Source organism: Saccopteryx leptura, chromosome 1, assembly GCF_036850995.1.
Source record: "Saccopteryx leptura isolate mSacLep1 chromosome 1, mSacLep1_pri_phased_curated, whole genome shotgun sequence".
Classification (NCBI taxonomy): Eukaryota; Metazoa; Chordata; class Mammalia; order Chiroptera; family Emballonuridae; genus Saccopteryx; species Saccopteryx leptura.
In genome coordinates this window covers 162,771,929-162,785,931 of record NC_089503.1, presented here as the reverse complement: position 1 = coordinate 162,785,931, position 14,003 = coordinate 162,771,929, and the positions used below count along the sequence as shown (strand labels likewise).

Sequence of the window (14,003 nt, the reverse complement as noted above, 5' to 3'; positions counted from 1 at the left end):
ATGTGGAATTTTTAAAGAATAAGTATTTCATAAAAGAAAGTTTTTTTTTGTTGTTTTTTTTTTACAGGCAGAGTGAAGGATAGACAGGGAGATGAGAAGCATCAATCATTAGTTTTTTGTTGCACATTGTGACACCTTAGTTGTTCATTGATTGCTTTCTCATATGTGCCTTGACCAGGGGCCTTCAGCAGACCAGTAACCCCCTTGCTCAAGCCAGGGGCCTTGAGTCCAAGCTGGTGAATTTTTGCTCAAACCAGATGAGCCCACGCTTAAGCCGGTGACCTCGGGGTCTCAAACCTGGGTCCTTCCACATCCCAGTCTGACACTCGATCCACTGCGCCACTGCCTGGTCAGGCTAAAAGAAGTTTTAACACTAGGAAACACTTCCCTTACTAAAAACCTGGCCCCTGCTCAGATTTCTCGGGCGGGGCCTGTGGGGAGGCTCCACCCGGGGGCAGGGCTGGCGATGGCACAGAGTGCGCAGGGCGCGGCCTTGGGCGAGGGTGTGGCCTCATGCGGGGCGGGGCGGGGCCGGGCGCGTGGTGGGCGGGCGAGGCTTCCCGGCAGTCGGCGGCACTATGGCGAGCGGCCGGGCTCCGTGCGGCGGCGCGGTCCCGCGGGCGCTGCACTCGGCGCGGGCCGAAGACGTAGCCTCGGCGTCCAGCTTCCGGGACTTCGAGATGCTGCACCTGCACCTGGACCTGCGGGCCGAGTTCGCGAATCGCACCCTGAGCGGCACAGCGGCCTTGGAGCTGCGCTGCCTGGTGCCCACGGGCGCGGCCGAGCTGCGGCTGGACTCGCACCCGAGCCTGGAGGTGACCGCGGCGGCGCTGCGTCGGGAGCCGTCGGGCCCCGAGGAGCCCGTGAGCTTACACACGCGGCCCTTCACGCGCTACGGCTGCGCGCTGTGCCTGAGCTTCCCGCAGCCCCGGCCGGCGGGCGAGCGCTTCCAGGTGCTGCTCACCTACCGCGTCGGGGCGGGGCCCGCGGTGAGTGCGCTGCGGTCGTCCTGGCGCCCCCTGCGGAGGGGGCGGAGAGTCCTATCGCTTGGCCCCAGGCCGGGAGCCCCGTGCACCGTCCCCACTTCCTCCAGGGAGGCCGCCCTGGTTTCCCTCCTCAGGCTCCTGCCCGGTTCAGCCGCTGGGCTGGGCACCGTTGTCCTCTGCACTCCTCCCGCCTCTCCCCCCGGGCACTTCCAGTAACCTCTCCAATTGTCCCTCCTTGGAGGCCGGATGTCTAGTTTCCATTTCTGCCAGAGGAGGGAACCTTGCCCTATGTGGCTTACGAACTCTTCAGAAATTGAATTTAATGCCTCGGGGCTTTGGGTCCCAAGTCCTGATAAAGGGTAATTGAGTTCTGCTTTATGGCCGCTGGTGAATTAGCCCAGATGCTGACTCAGGCCTTTGTGTGACCTTAAGTGCCTAGAGGTTACTAGGGCAAGACAATTCTGAACCCAGATAGTTACATTTGCTAACTTCTGTAAAGTTCTGCTTTTAATTAACCAAAGTATTTCAGTAAAAGTCAGGAGTGCAGTTAGAGTGTACTAGGCTTATTAATAACGTGGCCTTCTCACTGTTATTTGAGTCCTAAATCTTGAGTTGGACGGTTTTGTGTCCAGCATGTGCAAGAGTTAGAAAACCATGGACAGATCTTTCTGAGAGGTATGGGTTGTGAGTTTCACGGTAGACTGCTTGCCTGTGACTGAAGCAGGTTTATTTGGCTATCTGCCTTTTGCTCTTAGACCTGGCTCAAAGGACAGTTCTGTTCCCATCTGTCACCACTCAGGGAATAAATGAACCTTACAATAGAACTTGTTTTAAAAAATGAAATTCCAAAGCAGTGCAAACTGACCTCTAAGGCAAAGGAAAATCCCTGCCCCCCCCCCCCCTCCCAGGGATAACATCAAATTAAAATATGTTTGGTTCTATTATGTTTTAGTTCCTGGTTTCTGCCAGGAACCAGAAGTTAAACAGGAATACTGGAAAAATTAAGCCCCCCCCCAAATTTGCATACTGAAAGTGGCACCTGAAATTAAATACCAAAAAGAAATAGCTTTCATGTAAAACAGGGTTAGACACCTTTTTATACCTACCGCCCACTTTTGTATCTCTGTTAGTAGTTAAATTTTCTAACTGTCCACTGGTTCCACAGTAATGGTGATTTATAAAATAGGGAAGTAACTTTACTTTATAAAATTTATAAAGCAGAGTTACAGCAAGTTAAAGCATATAATAATAATTACTTATTTGATTTTCTCTAAGTTTGGCAGAATAAATTTTTATAAAACAACTTACTATAGTTAAATCTATCTTTTATTTATACTTTGGTTGCTCCGCATTGCCCACCATGAAAGCTGGAACGCCCACTAGTGGACAGCAGGGACCAGATTGACTACTACTGATGTAAAACATAATGAATGTCAGAGATCCATTCTTTGTGAAGAACTGTCCTTTGCACCAGGAAGGTCTCCATTGATCACCTGTGTCTTTGGGGGGGGGGTGTTATTTTGTATTTTTCCAAAGTGAGAAGCAGGGAAGCAGTCAGACAGACTTCCGCATGTGCCTGACTGGGATCCACCCAGCATGCTCACCAGGGGGCGATGCTCTGCCCCTCTAGGGTGTTTCTTCCTTTGGGCTGGAGCCATTCTCTGGCCTGAGGCGGAGCCCATAGAGCCATCCTCAGCCTCCCCTGGACCAACTTTGCACCAGTGGAGCCTTGGCTGTGGGAGGGGAAGAGAGAGATAGAAAGGAAGGAGAAGTGGAAGGGTGGAGAAGCAGATGGGCACTTCTCCTGTGTGCTCTGACTGGGAATTGAACCTGGGATTTCCACACACTGGGCCAATGCTCTACCACTGAGCCAACCGGCCAGGGCCTCACCTGTATTTTTTATTCCTCCTTATTGCCACCGTCCCAGAGAGGGCTCTCACCTTAATCACGGAGGCTATGCCTCTCCTGGACTTAAGACTTTCTATAGTGAATGTACTGCCAGCTCCTTCATTCTCTTTTCTTCATGTCATTAAAAAACAAGCAGAGATGATAAGGAATTATGGCCAGTACTTGTAATGATGCACCAGGGACAAGTCTATGTGCTCGACTGTGTTAGCCCTGGTGGTCAACTCTTTCACAATTTTTTTTCATTAAAAGAATTTGTTAAAACAACCACAATTTAGATTGACAGAAAAATTGAGCAGATAGTCCTTTCCATAGATCCCCTCCACACAGTTTTGCCTATGAGCTTTTTATAAGTATGATACCTTTGTTACAATCAGTGCTCCAATACTGATACATTACTATTAGCTGACTTCCATAGTTTTTTTTTTTTTTCAGATTTCCTAATTTTATACTTAGTGTCTTTTCCTGTTCTAGAAGCCCGGTTCCTGAACACCACAGTATGTTTAGCTGTTACATCTTCTTAGCCTGCTCTTGCCTGTGACAATTTCCTAGACTTTGCTTATTCTTGGTGACCTAGACAGTTTTAAGGAGTGTTGGTCAGGTGTATTGTAGGAGGCCCCTCTCCTGAGATTTGCCTGATGTGTTTGTCATAACTAGACTGGCATTGTGGATTTTGGTTTTAAAAAACAGACTTTATTTTTTAGAGTAGCTGTAGGTTGATGGCAGAATTGAGTGGACTTTCACCAGGTAAAGTGCCATTTTGTCCCATCATATTGAGAATACGTAGCGTCGGCATGATCGGCGACTGTTTGGTGCTGATCCGATCACCGGGCTTAAGCAGAGCTGTCCAGTTTTTCTGCTGTGATGTCTGCTTTCCTCTTCCATCTCTACTGAACTCTTTGGAGGGAGACGTATTAAAACTTTCACACATAGAGGCCCTGGCCGGTTAGCTCAGTGGTAGAGCATCGGCCTGGCGTGCAGGAGTCCCGGGTTCGATTTCCGGCCAGGGCACACAGGAGAAGCGTCCATCTGCTTCTCCACCCCTCCCCCTCTCCTTCCTCCCTGTCTCTCTCTTCCCCTCCCGCAGCCAAGGCTCCATTGGAGCAAAGTTGGCCCGGGCGCTGGGGATGGCTCTATGGCCTCTGCCTCAGGCGCTAGAATGGTTCTGGTTGCAACAGAGCAACGCCCCAGATGGGCAGAGCATCGCCCCCTGGTGGGCATGCCGGGTGGATCCCGGTCGGGCGCATGTGGGAGTCTGTCTGACTGCCTCCCCGTTTCCAACTTCAGAAAAATAAATAAATAAATAAAATAAAAATAAAACTTTCACACACACCCACACACAACAAAAACTCAAGCAAAGAGAACCCCAGCCTTCCCATGTGGAGTCCTTGTGCCTCTTTACAACAGGTCCCCAGTGGCTCTGTGTTGAGAGCTCCTCATCCCACTTGCCCAGGCAGTGCCCACCCCACCAGAACCCACCTCCAGTTCCCAGAGCCCACGTCCACCCACACTCCTCCCCCTGTGCCACCCAGTGGCTGCTTCTCCCTCTCCAAGCCCTCAATCCTCCTTGCTTTGGAGACTGTGCTACAAAGCTTTGCTTCTCCTATTCGAGTCCTGGAATTCAGCCCTTTCCCGAACTCTAAATGGCCTTTGGTGCTGATGTTTTCTCCCCCACCTCCCATGGTTTTGTCTGTGCTATATGTGAACTTTCTCTTGTCGGTGAACATTGGGTTTTTAGCAGTCCTGACCTGACCCAGGCGAAAGGTTAACAGAAAACAGTTAAGAATCGTAGCCAGTGCCTGTGGTGTACATGCGTTTATTCTGATAGGGAACATTTCAGGTGCACAACACCGTGAATCACAGGCTCCTCACAGTAGGGTTATGCTTTCCATTATCTCCTATCACAAGTTCAAATACAGCCGCTTTGCTCTTAGTTGTTAGTGAGAAATTACAACAGCGAGCTGGACACAGGAGGAAGGCAGGGTGACAGGGTCAGAGGCCCGGTCTGGAATCCTCAAGGTGACGCCGTGGGGTGCAGTGAGGGATGGACCCGTTGAAGTGCCTGCCCTGTGAAGGGGACGCCACACCTTGGCATGGACGGCAGGCTGGGTTGAACACACAGGAGGATTGACCGTCCCAGTCAGAGCCAAACCAGTGGCACAGAGACTGTAGGGATGACCCGAAGCTCCCCCTGCCTGCCATGCCTCCCTGGTGGGGCTGAGCTTGCACTGGGGTATCACTTCTGCAATGTCTGCCTCCTAGGTTTGCTGGTTGGCTCCCGAGCAGACAGCAGGAAAGGAGAAGCCCTTTGTCTACACCCAGGGGCAGGCAGTCCTGAACCGGGGCTTCTTCCCGTGCTTCGACACACCTGCTGTCAAGTGTACCTACTCGGCCCTGATCGAGGTAAGGGGCAGCGGTGGTACCTGCCCTTGGGTCCGGACATGTGACTTTCTGTTGATAAACTAGGACGTCCCATCAGTTTAATGCAAGTTTGGTTTCTTGAAGCATGCGGGGACAATGTGCACTCAGGGGTCACGGCTGTCACTGTGCAGGTGACAGTGGCCATCCAGCTCATGGTCAGCAGAGTTTATCTGGGCAAGGCCTCCTCAGCTGTCTCTATTGCCAGGTCCCAGACGGGTTCACGGCTGTGATGAGCGCAGACAGCTGGGAGAGGAGAGGTCCAAACACATTCTTCTTTCGCATGGGCCAGCCCATCCCCTCATACCTTGTTGCTTTGGCCATTGGAGACCTGGTGTCCGCGGAGGTAGGACCCAGGTAGGAGAGAAAGTCCCCTGCACTGGCAGGGTTGGCATGACCCCTGAGGCAAGGAGGCTTCTGTGCACTGTGGCTGCCGGGTGGAGCTTGGGCGACTGCGCCTGCTGTCTGCAGCCTCTGAGTGGCCTGAGCCAGCTGGAGGATGTGCTCTGTCTCCTGCCAGTCTGCCTCCGTCCCATTGCAACTCATGTCTGCCATGGGGTCACTGGCCCCACCAGTCATGGCTGCTGACCTGGGTCTCCTGAGATGGAGGCAGAGGCAGTGGGTCTGAGGATGGGTCTTTGTTAGTGTCTGTACATCCTAAATTCTCTCCTGGCAACTGTGCTTGCTTTTCTGTCTCTATGCTGAACCTCCCCGCTTTCTCCAGCATGGGGTTCCTGGAAATAGACGATCTTGATTTCACAGGTTCCCTCTGGAGGGGAAAGAGCACCAGGGGCCACAGAGACCCTCGGGGAGTGAGATGGCTTAGGGGAGACAATGAGGACTTTGTGAGGTTTCCTGAGAATGTGAACAGGAACGGCGCTTCCTCCTGGGATGGGGTCAGGTTGGACTGCAGTGCTTGGACGCCACCCCCGGCCTTGTCTGTATCTGCCTTTCCCCTGGCTCCTGTGAGGGTCCGAGTATGTTCAGAGTCCCCCACTTCATCTCCCTGTCCACCCCAGCACAGCCGCAGCCCTCTCCTCAGGGGGCTCCTTCCCCTCAGCCCCGATGCACTCCCACCCCTCGTGTCTTTAAACCAAAAAGCAGACTCACGCCAGAGTCAAGGCCTCCACGCCCTCAGGCATAGCTTCATCCTCCCTCTGTGGCCGGTATCTCACCCCAGTTCCCGCATGTACCCCACTGCTTTATGTCTCCTGGCCCCACTGTCCCATTCGTTTGACTGAAACTAGCCTGAGGCCAGTTTTCTTCATATGGTCACAGCCCAGTGCAGGTTGATGAACAGCACCGTGCCTTCTCTTTGTGCCTGTCCCTAGGAGCCGGGTGTGGGCTGAGCCCTGTGTGATCCAAGAGGCCAAGAAGGAGTATGACGGTGTGATAGAAGGATTCCTGGCGACGGGAGAGAAACTTTTTGGACCTTACGTTTGGGGAAGGTGAGATGCCCATTGACTGTGATGTCCCTGGTGTCCCAGTCCCCGCCTCTTGCCTCCCCCCCATCCCAGAGGTTGGGGGAGCAGCGGTGAGTCAGAACTGGTCCCTGGTTCTGGGGAGGGGACCTGTTGACAGTTATTGGAGTGATGAAAAGGGCCTAGTAGTGGTGGAGTTTGGAAGGCCGGGGCCTTTGCTGACCCTTCACTTTTGGTTTCTGGAAGCTGCCCCTCCCCCCAGGTTCCCTTTGGTGTCTTTGGTCTATAGACTCCTAGAGCCCTGGTTGGCAAACTGCAGCTCGCGAGCCATATGCGGCTCTTTGGCTCCTTGAGTGTGGCTCTTCCACAAAATACCACGTGCAGGCACTACCTCGATAAGGAATGACCTACTTATATAGTTTGAGTTTAAAAAATTTGACTCTCAAAAGAAATTTCAATTGTTGTACTGTTGATATTTGGCTCTGCTGACTAATGAGTTTGCTGATCACTGCCTTAGAGAAAAGGCTTCGTTAGGTGTTTGTGACCCCCAAGTGGCCAGCGGTGAGCTCAGGGGTGCTGCTTGGGAGCTGGACGGGCTTCAGAGATTTTGAAGAGCATGGCTGGGGAAGGGAGCCCAGCATCCTCAGCACCAGCCCCGTCATTTGCAGTCTGTCTCGTGTCTACATCTCAGGGCAGGGAGCGAGGCGGGGTCTGCCCAGAGCTGGGCTCCTGACTGCCACCCCGCCCCCTGTTCTGCTCAGGTATGATGTGCTCTTTATGCCGCCATCCTTCCCATTTGGAGGGATGGAGAATCCCTGCCTGACCTTTGTCACTCCCTGCCTGCTGGCTGGGGACCGCTCCTTAGCCGACGTCATCATCCACGAGATCTCGCATAGTTGGTTTGGGAACCTGGTCACTAACGCCAACTGGAGTGAGTTCTGGCTCAACGAGGGCTTCACCATGTATGCCCAGAGGAGGATCTCCACCCTCCTCTTCGGTGAGCCGGCTCGGCCTGCGAGGCCAACATGACCTCCCACAGTTTTGGGAACCACAGGGCATGAAGGGGGCAGGCGGTGGTGCCAAGAGGGGTCTCAGAGATAGATGCTGACCAGATGAGCTCACCTGAGCTGGAGCCACATCTGCTGCTCTGGGGGAGAGGTGCCCAGGGTTGTTCAGCCAGGAGGCCAGTCTGTTTTCTGAGTGAATCATTGATCATCACTGTCGTTGACTTCACCTGCGCACTTACACACCAGCCTCATACTGGGTACATCGGGGCGGGGGGGGAACGCATCCTTTAGCAGCTTGGCGGCAGCCCGTTTGATATGTGGGTCACTCTGATTTATAATGAAAGCATGCCCTGGCCACCTAGCCGGTGAGGCGGACCTTGGGACCAAGCCCAGGCATACGCTTAGAATGCTTTCTCAGCAGTTTCCTTACAGAAAATCCCCTGTGTGTCAGATGCTTAAAAAACGTAACTTTCTTAGTTTCTCATTGCTCTGACCAAAAGCTGTTTTGGCATCTATGGAAAAGCACAAGAAGTATTGACCTGTAATCTCACTGTTCAGAGACAGTCAGTGTGACCCTTCTGAACTATTCATCCAGGGGTTAGATACTTTGTTTCCATTTCCCCCATGAAATAGCATTTTGACCAACACCTTTACATAGAAACATTAGAGCACATGTCAGATGATTCAGATAAAGGTAAATTCCTGAAAACAAGACTTCTGGATTGGAATGTTTTAAAGGGTTTTTGCACATTCTACCCATTGCCTCCCAGGAAGTTTGTACAGGTTGACATTTCCATTCAGACTGTGTAGAGCAAAAGCCTGTTAGTGAATCTTAACTGGCCACCCAAGAATCCCACCAGCACACTCTGTCACCCCATCGCACAGCTGAGAAACCGAGGCTGGGAAGGGTTAGGAACTTTCCAAGAGTCAATACCTGGCCCTCTCTCCTTCCATCTTTCCCACAATCACTTTTAGGGCCATAAGGGGACATTGACACCCTTAGAAAAAATTTGGGTGATATTTAAAATACTCTGTGTATAAGATCAAATTACTCTCTCTGAAACTAAAAATGCATTGGCGGGGAAAGGTGCCTATCAGAGTACAAGGCATGATTCCCCAACCTGAGCTGACCTGGCCCCTCTGCCCAGAGCTGCAGGTTCTGACCTGAGATTCCTGGTCCACTTCTGTTCTGGGGTTCCCGGGAAAGGGGGCATTGAGCTCAGGTGACTGTCATCATTCTTCTGGTGGCCACCAGGGGGCAGCACAGCCTCCTGGTAGGACAGTCGACTTGAGGTGCTGACTATTCTTTCTGGAGGCCTGTTTCCTCCTGCCCAGGCGCTGCCTACACCTGCCTAGAAGCAGCCACTGGACGGGCACTGCTCCGCCAGCACATGGACATCACCGGCGAGGAAAACCCCCTCAACAAGCTCCGTGTGAAGATTGAGCCAGGTCCTGGAGGCCCCTCTGTGACACCCCTCCCCTAGATGTGTGTGGGTCGGGGGCTCCGAGGACACTTTCCTGGGGGCAGAGCCAAGCTGTCCAGCCAGACTAGCTCCATCTGGTTCTGTGGGCCCTCGGTGGCTGTACCCCTGCTCTGGTCTGGTGGGGGCAGATGTGCCCGAGGGTCCCCTAGATGGAGTTTTGGCCTCACCTTACGGGCGTGAGGCTGAGTGCTGACCACTCAGGGATGCGTTCAGGCCCTGCGTTTTCATGTAAACCCGTCCCATGGAATTGAAGTTCACAGTCTATGATGCCACGGACTGTGAGAATGAACTTCTTGTGGCGTCGAGGTTTGTTTTAGGCTGAACAATCAGAACAGTCTTTGTGTTGGGAGGGGACAGGAGGTAGGAGGGGACCCATAGGGCTGGAAGGGCCCTGAGCCCTGCGCCCAAGCAAGGGGCCCCAAGAGTAGGAAGACTAGAAGGCTGCTGGTGTTTTCCTCCTGTTGGGTCCATAGTTAATGGCCCTTGTTGGTCCCCTTGGTGGTACTGTGAGGGAGGCCAGTGTGGGCAGAGGGAGGCAGTTGCGATGCTGAGACCTCTGCTTTCTTCCGCCAGGCGTTGACCCGGACGACACCTACAATGAGACCCCCTACGAGAAAGGCTTCTGCTTTGTCTCCTACCTGGCCCACCTGGTGGGCAATCAGAATCAGTTTGACACGTTCCTCAAGGTAGCGTCTACTCAGCAAGGTTGGTTGGGAGGGGCATACGGGTGGCCTGGGCCAGAGCCCCGGGCAGGAGCCGGGTCAGGACACCCAGACAACTGAGAAACCTCCCTCCTTACAGGCCTACATCAATGAGTTTAAATTCCAGAGTATCTTAGCAGAGGACTTCCTAGACTTCTACCTGGAGTACTTCCCTGAGCTGAAGCAAAAGGGAGTGGACTCCATTCCAGGTGAGTGGAGGGGCTGGCCGGCAGGCTGGAAGACGGACAGTTTCCTCCAGGTTTGTGTCTGGATGGATAGGCAGGTTGGAGGATGCTGTTTCCAAGTTGTCCAGCAAGTGGCTCTGGGGAGCAGACCCAGGTCCCAGGCTCCTCCCTCCTTGTTTTCCTTGAACCTGGGCCACAGGCTCTCACCCTCGGCTCCGCCCTGGAGGCCACAGAGGGCAGTAGTGCCACAGCCCTGCCCAGGAGCTTGGAGTCACCTCCTGTGGCCTCTTGAACAAAGGCAAGTCCCAGTGCTGCCTGAGTGGAGATCGGCCTGTCACGGACAAGAGGCCCCCTCGCTCTGTGAGCCCTGAGTCCCCCCATTGTGGTGGTGTCAGCGTCCCTGACAGCTGATAGCTCAGGCTTGTCCCCCACTCTCCGCTCGCAGGCCCGTGTTTCAAGGTCACAGTCGTCTGGCTAGTAAGAGTTAATAATAGTGGTGTGATTGCTCTGCCTGCCGCCTGCTGAGCACCCCGCATGTTTCTGTGTTTAGTCCTTATCACTGACATCTGAGGCACAGCCTATCTCCCACTTGACATAAAACTAGGTGCAGAGAGGGGAACGGATGTGCCCTGGCCTCCAGCTGGTGGGCGGCAGAGCTGGAATGGAACGGCAGGAGCCTGGGCCCAGAGCCCACAAGTCTCAGCTGTGGTCATGGAGGGGGAAGGGTGGACACACCCGTGCACACAGCTCAAACGGCACACTGTTAACTTGGAGTGAGCAACATAGTAGAAATAGGTGTACTCCCATCTAACATGGCAGGCCCCTGTGTCATTACTACGGGGGCCCTGCTGGAGCCCAGAGCCTCGTGCAGGAGTGATGGGCAACAGCAGAGGAGGCATGTAGCACGCAGAGGGGCAGCCGGCGTGAGGTCCCTGGGAGCTCTGAGCTCACTGGCCGGGACAGGGGCAGAGGCTCTGACGGTGGCTTCTCTCCAGGCTTTGAGTTTGACCGATGGCTGAACACCCCGGGCTGGCCACCGTACCTCCCTGACCTCTCCCCTGGGGATTCACTTATGAAGCCTGCTGAGCAGCTGGCCCAGCTGTGGGGGACCAAGGAGCTGGACATAAAGGCCATTGAGGCTGTGGCCATCTCTACCTGGAAGACCTACCAGCTGGTGTACTTTCTGGACAAGATCCTGCAGAAGTCCCCTCTGCCCCCTGGTGAGAAGCTGTGTGACAACTGTGTGCAGGCCAGAGGGAGATGCAGAGGAAGAAGTTGGGATGCTTGTCCCTGGGTGACGGCCAGGTGTCAGAGTGGGGTGGCAGGTGGACACAGCACTTTGCAGGGAATGTAGATTATACACAGGGTGCCGTGGGAACAGAACAGTGAGCCCGGCATTCGTCCAGTCCTCGGGTCCTGGCATCTGTGAGGCCCCTGGTCCTGGTGACTGTTCTGTGGAGTGGGTGCCATGACTCTAATTCCCAGGTGACGGAGAGGGAGCAGCAGGCGCAGAGGGGACAGCGGGAGGTGGTGGGGCTGATGTTGACCCGGTGGGCGAAGCTATAAACCCCTCATGCTGGTGCTGCTCAGCCAGGGGTCATGGGCACCCAGGGCGTCAAGCAGAAAAGTGGAGACCACAGCAACTCAGGCCAGGGAGGAAGCAGGTGTTTCAGGCGGGAAATGGGGCGACTACAGGAAGTCCGGGATGCCATCAGGGACGTTTGCTAAAAGAGCCTCAGGGATTCAGGCAACTGTGAGCCTAGGACACTGTCATCATCTTGGGGCATCGAGTGGGCAGGGTGAACGCTGGAGCCACCCTGGTCCCCGGGGTTGCCACGCGCCCCAGGACAGGCCCACAGCTCTCTGCAGGCAGAGTCCCAGACAACCATTTCTGATTTCTGAACAAGACTGACTGGGGTCTACTCTGTGAGGTACTGTCTCATCACCACCTTGTACCTGAAAGCAAGCTAATGGATGTCAGGTATCATTGAAAAATAATTCTTGAGAGGAACAACCCGTTTCTTTTTCCAGGGAACATGAAGAAACTGGCAGAGATGTACCCCAAGATCTCAGGTGCCCGCAACGCGGAGCTGCGGCTGCGATGGGGTCAAATCGTCCTGAAGAATGACCACCAGGAGGACTTCTGGAAAGTGAAGGATTTCCTGAAGAGCCAGGTGGGGGTCCCTCCGCAGCCCCAGCCTGTGTGGCCTGCTCAGTGCATGCTCAGTGCATGCTCACGGCATGCTCAGTGCTCCTGTGGGTGGAAACTCAGCCTCAGCACCTCTTCTGAGCAGGGTGGGGGGTTAAGGCAGCCCCCTTCTGAAGTGTGGCTGGGCCGGGGCCATGCTGCCCTGTCGGGGAGAAGCCAGGCAGAGCCCATCCCAACCTGAGAAGGGGCGATGTGGGCCCCTGGGGGCGTGACTGTGAGGTCCTCCACACCCCAGACAGCTTGGGACAGTTCAGACACCAGCTGCAGCTCCGGTCACCCGGGGCAGCTGCCCAGCTGGGGATGTGCCAGGGGCTCTTAGGTGACCAGGCTCCATTCCAGAGCAGGTGGGGGGCCAGAGGCAGAGCCTTGTGCAGGACCCTCAACCCTGTGGTGGCAGCTGAGCCCCTGCCTGGATGTCCCAGCCCCGCAGGGACTCTGCCAGGTGTCTGGGTTGCAGGGACTTGGAAACCTGTGTTGGCTGTCTGTGTCCTGGGTGTTCTGTGCAGCAGCCGCTGGACCTTCCATGTCCTCAGCTTTGCATTGAGCCTCTGCTGTGTGTGGTCAGCGTGATGACCAACCACTGACTGCTCTCTGAGCGTGTGGACCCACCGTTTCATTGAGTGTGGGCGTCCCTGTTCCGTCCTGCATCAGGGTGAATACTGACCTCTGTATGTGGTCGTTGGGCACCTGCCCACAACCACTGGGACGGGTCCCTGAGGCAGTTCCAGCCGGGGCTGGGCAGACCCTGATGCAGGCTGTGTAGCCACGTGTGTGTTTCCTGCAGGGGAAGCAGAAGTACACTCTCCCGCTGTACTACGCCATGATGGCTGGCAGCGAGGCAGCCCGCACCCTCGCCAGGGAGACCTTCACGGCCACCGCCCCCCAGCTCCACAGCAATGTAGTCAACTACGTCCAGCAGATCTTGGCGCCCAAGGGCAGCTAGAGGCCCATCCGTGTACATGGCCGCTGCCCCTCCACGCTGTGGGCTGTCGGACCAACTGATCCCAGATTCTAGTCCTCCAGCCAATGCCCAGAGCTTGTGTCCCTGACAGTCTGTCCTCTGGGCTTGGTGTCCGTGACTCTGGGACCCTCTGGACTCTAAGACTGGAGATCCCTTGGCCCTCAGTGCGGACACTGCCTCCTGGGGCAAGCCCCTTCCCACCTGAACGTCTGGGACAGAGCAGAGAAACCTTTTCCTTTTGGATGATTCTTGAAGTATTATGCAAATGACTGCATTCATGTAATTCTTTCTTCAGGTTTAATCTTTATTTTAATAAATCTTTTTAAGCGAAAAGTATGTAAGCTGGAGTTGTGGATTGAGGGACTGTGGAACTTCCCCCCCAGGTGTCCCCCCTGTGTACAAGCGCGCCCTGAGATGGTCACTGGGGGAGACCAGAGAACGGCAGTGTCCCTTGTCCTTAGGGAGCTCCTGGTGCAGGAGGGGTGGGTTCCATAGGTGCATGAAGAACAGGTAGGATGGGACTCGTGTGTCCAGGAGTGATGTGCACAGAGTGGCACTTGGTTCCCTGCCCACCTGCCCTGTGCTCTTTGTCCTTCCCGGCTACAGTGCAAATGTGCATTTTATGTTTTTCCGGGGCCTTCTCACCAGCCCTGGGGCCTCGCCTGCCTCTGAGCCTGGGTCAGCTTATGGCGCACTCAGAGCGTGGCACTAGGTCCTCTCTGGCTT

General features: G+C 54.7%; 1 protein-coding gene across 1 annotated transcript; it reads left to right on the top strand.

Annotated features, from left to right (window-relative positions):
* The first annotated feature begins 524 nt into the window (after positions 1–524).
* RNPEP (arginyl aminopeptidase) lies at positions 525–13,610 on the top strand. Its single transcript, XM_066379569.1, has 11 exons — positions 525–989; positions 5,154–5,294; positions 5,518–5,666; positions 6,641–6,757; positions 7,492–7,727; positions 9,073–9,186; positions 9,795–9,907; positions 10,023–10,131; positions 11,103–11,327; positions 12,139–12,281; positions 13,101–13,610. The coding sequence occupies exons 1-11, from the start codon at positions 579–581 to the stop codon at positions 13,257–13,259; spliced, it is 1,917 nt and encodes a 638-aa protein (XP_066235666.1). The 5' UTR covers positions 525–578; the 3' UTR covers positions 13,260–13,610.
* The last annotated feature ends 393 nt before the right edge of the window (positions 13,611–14,003 follow it).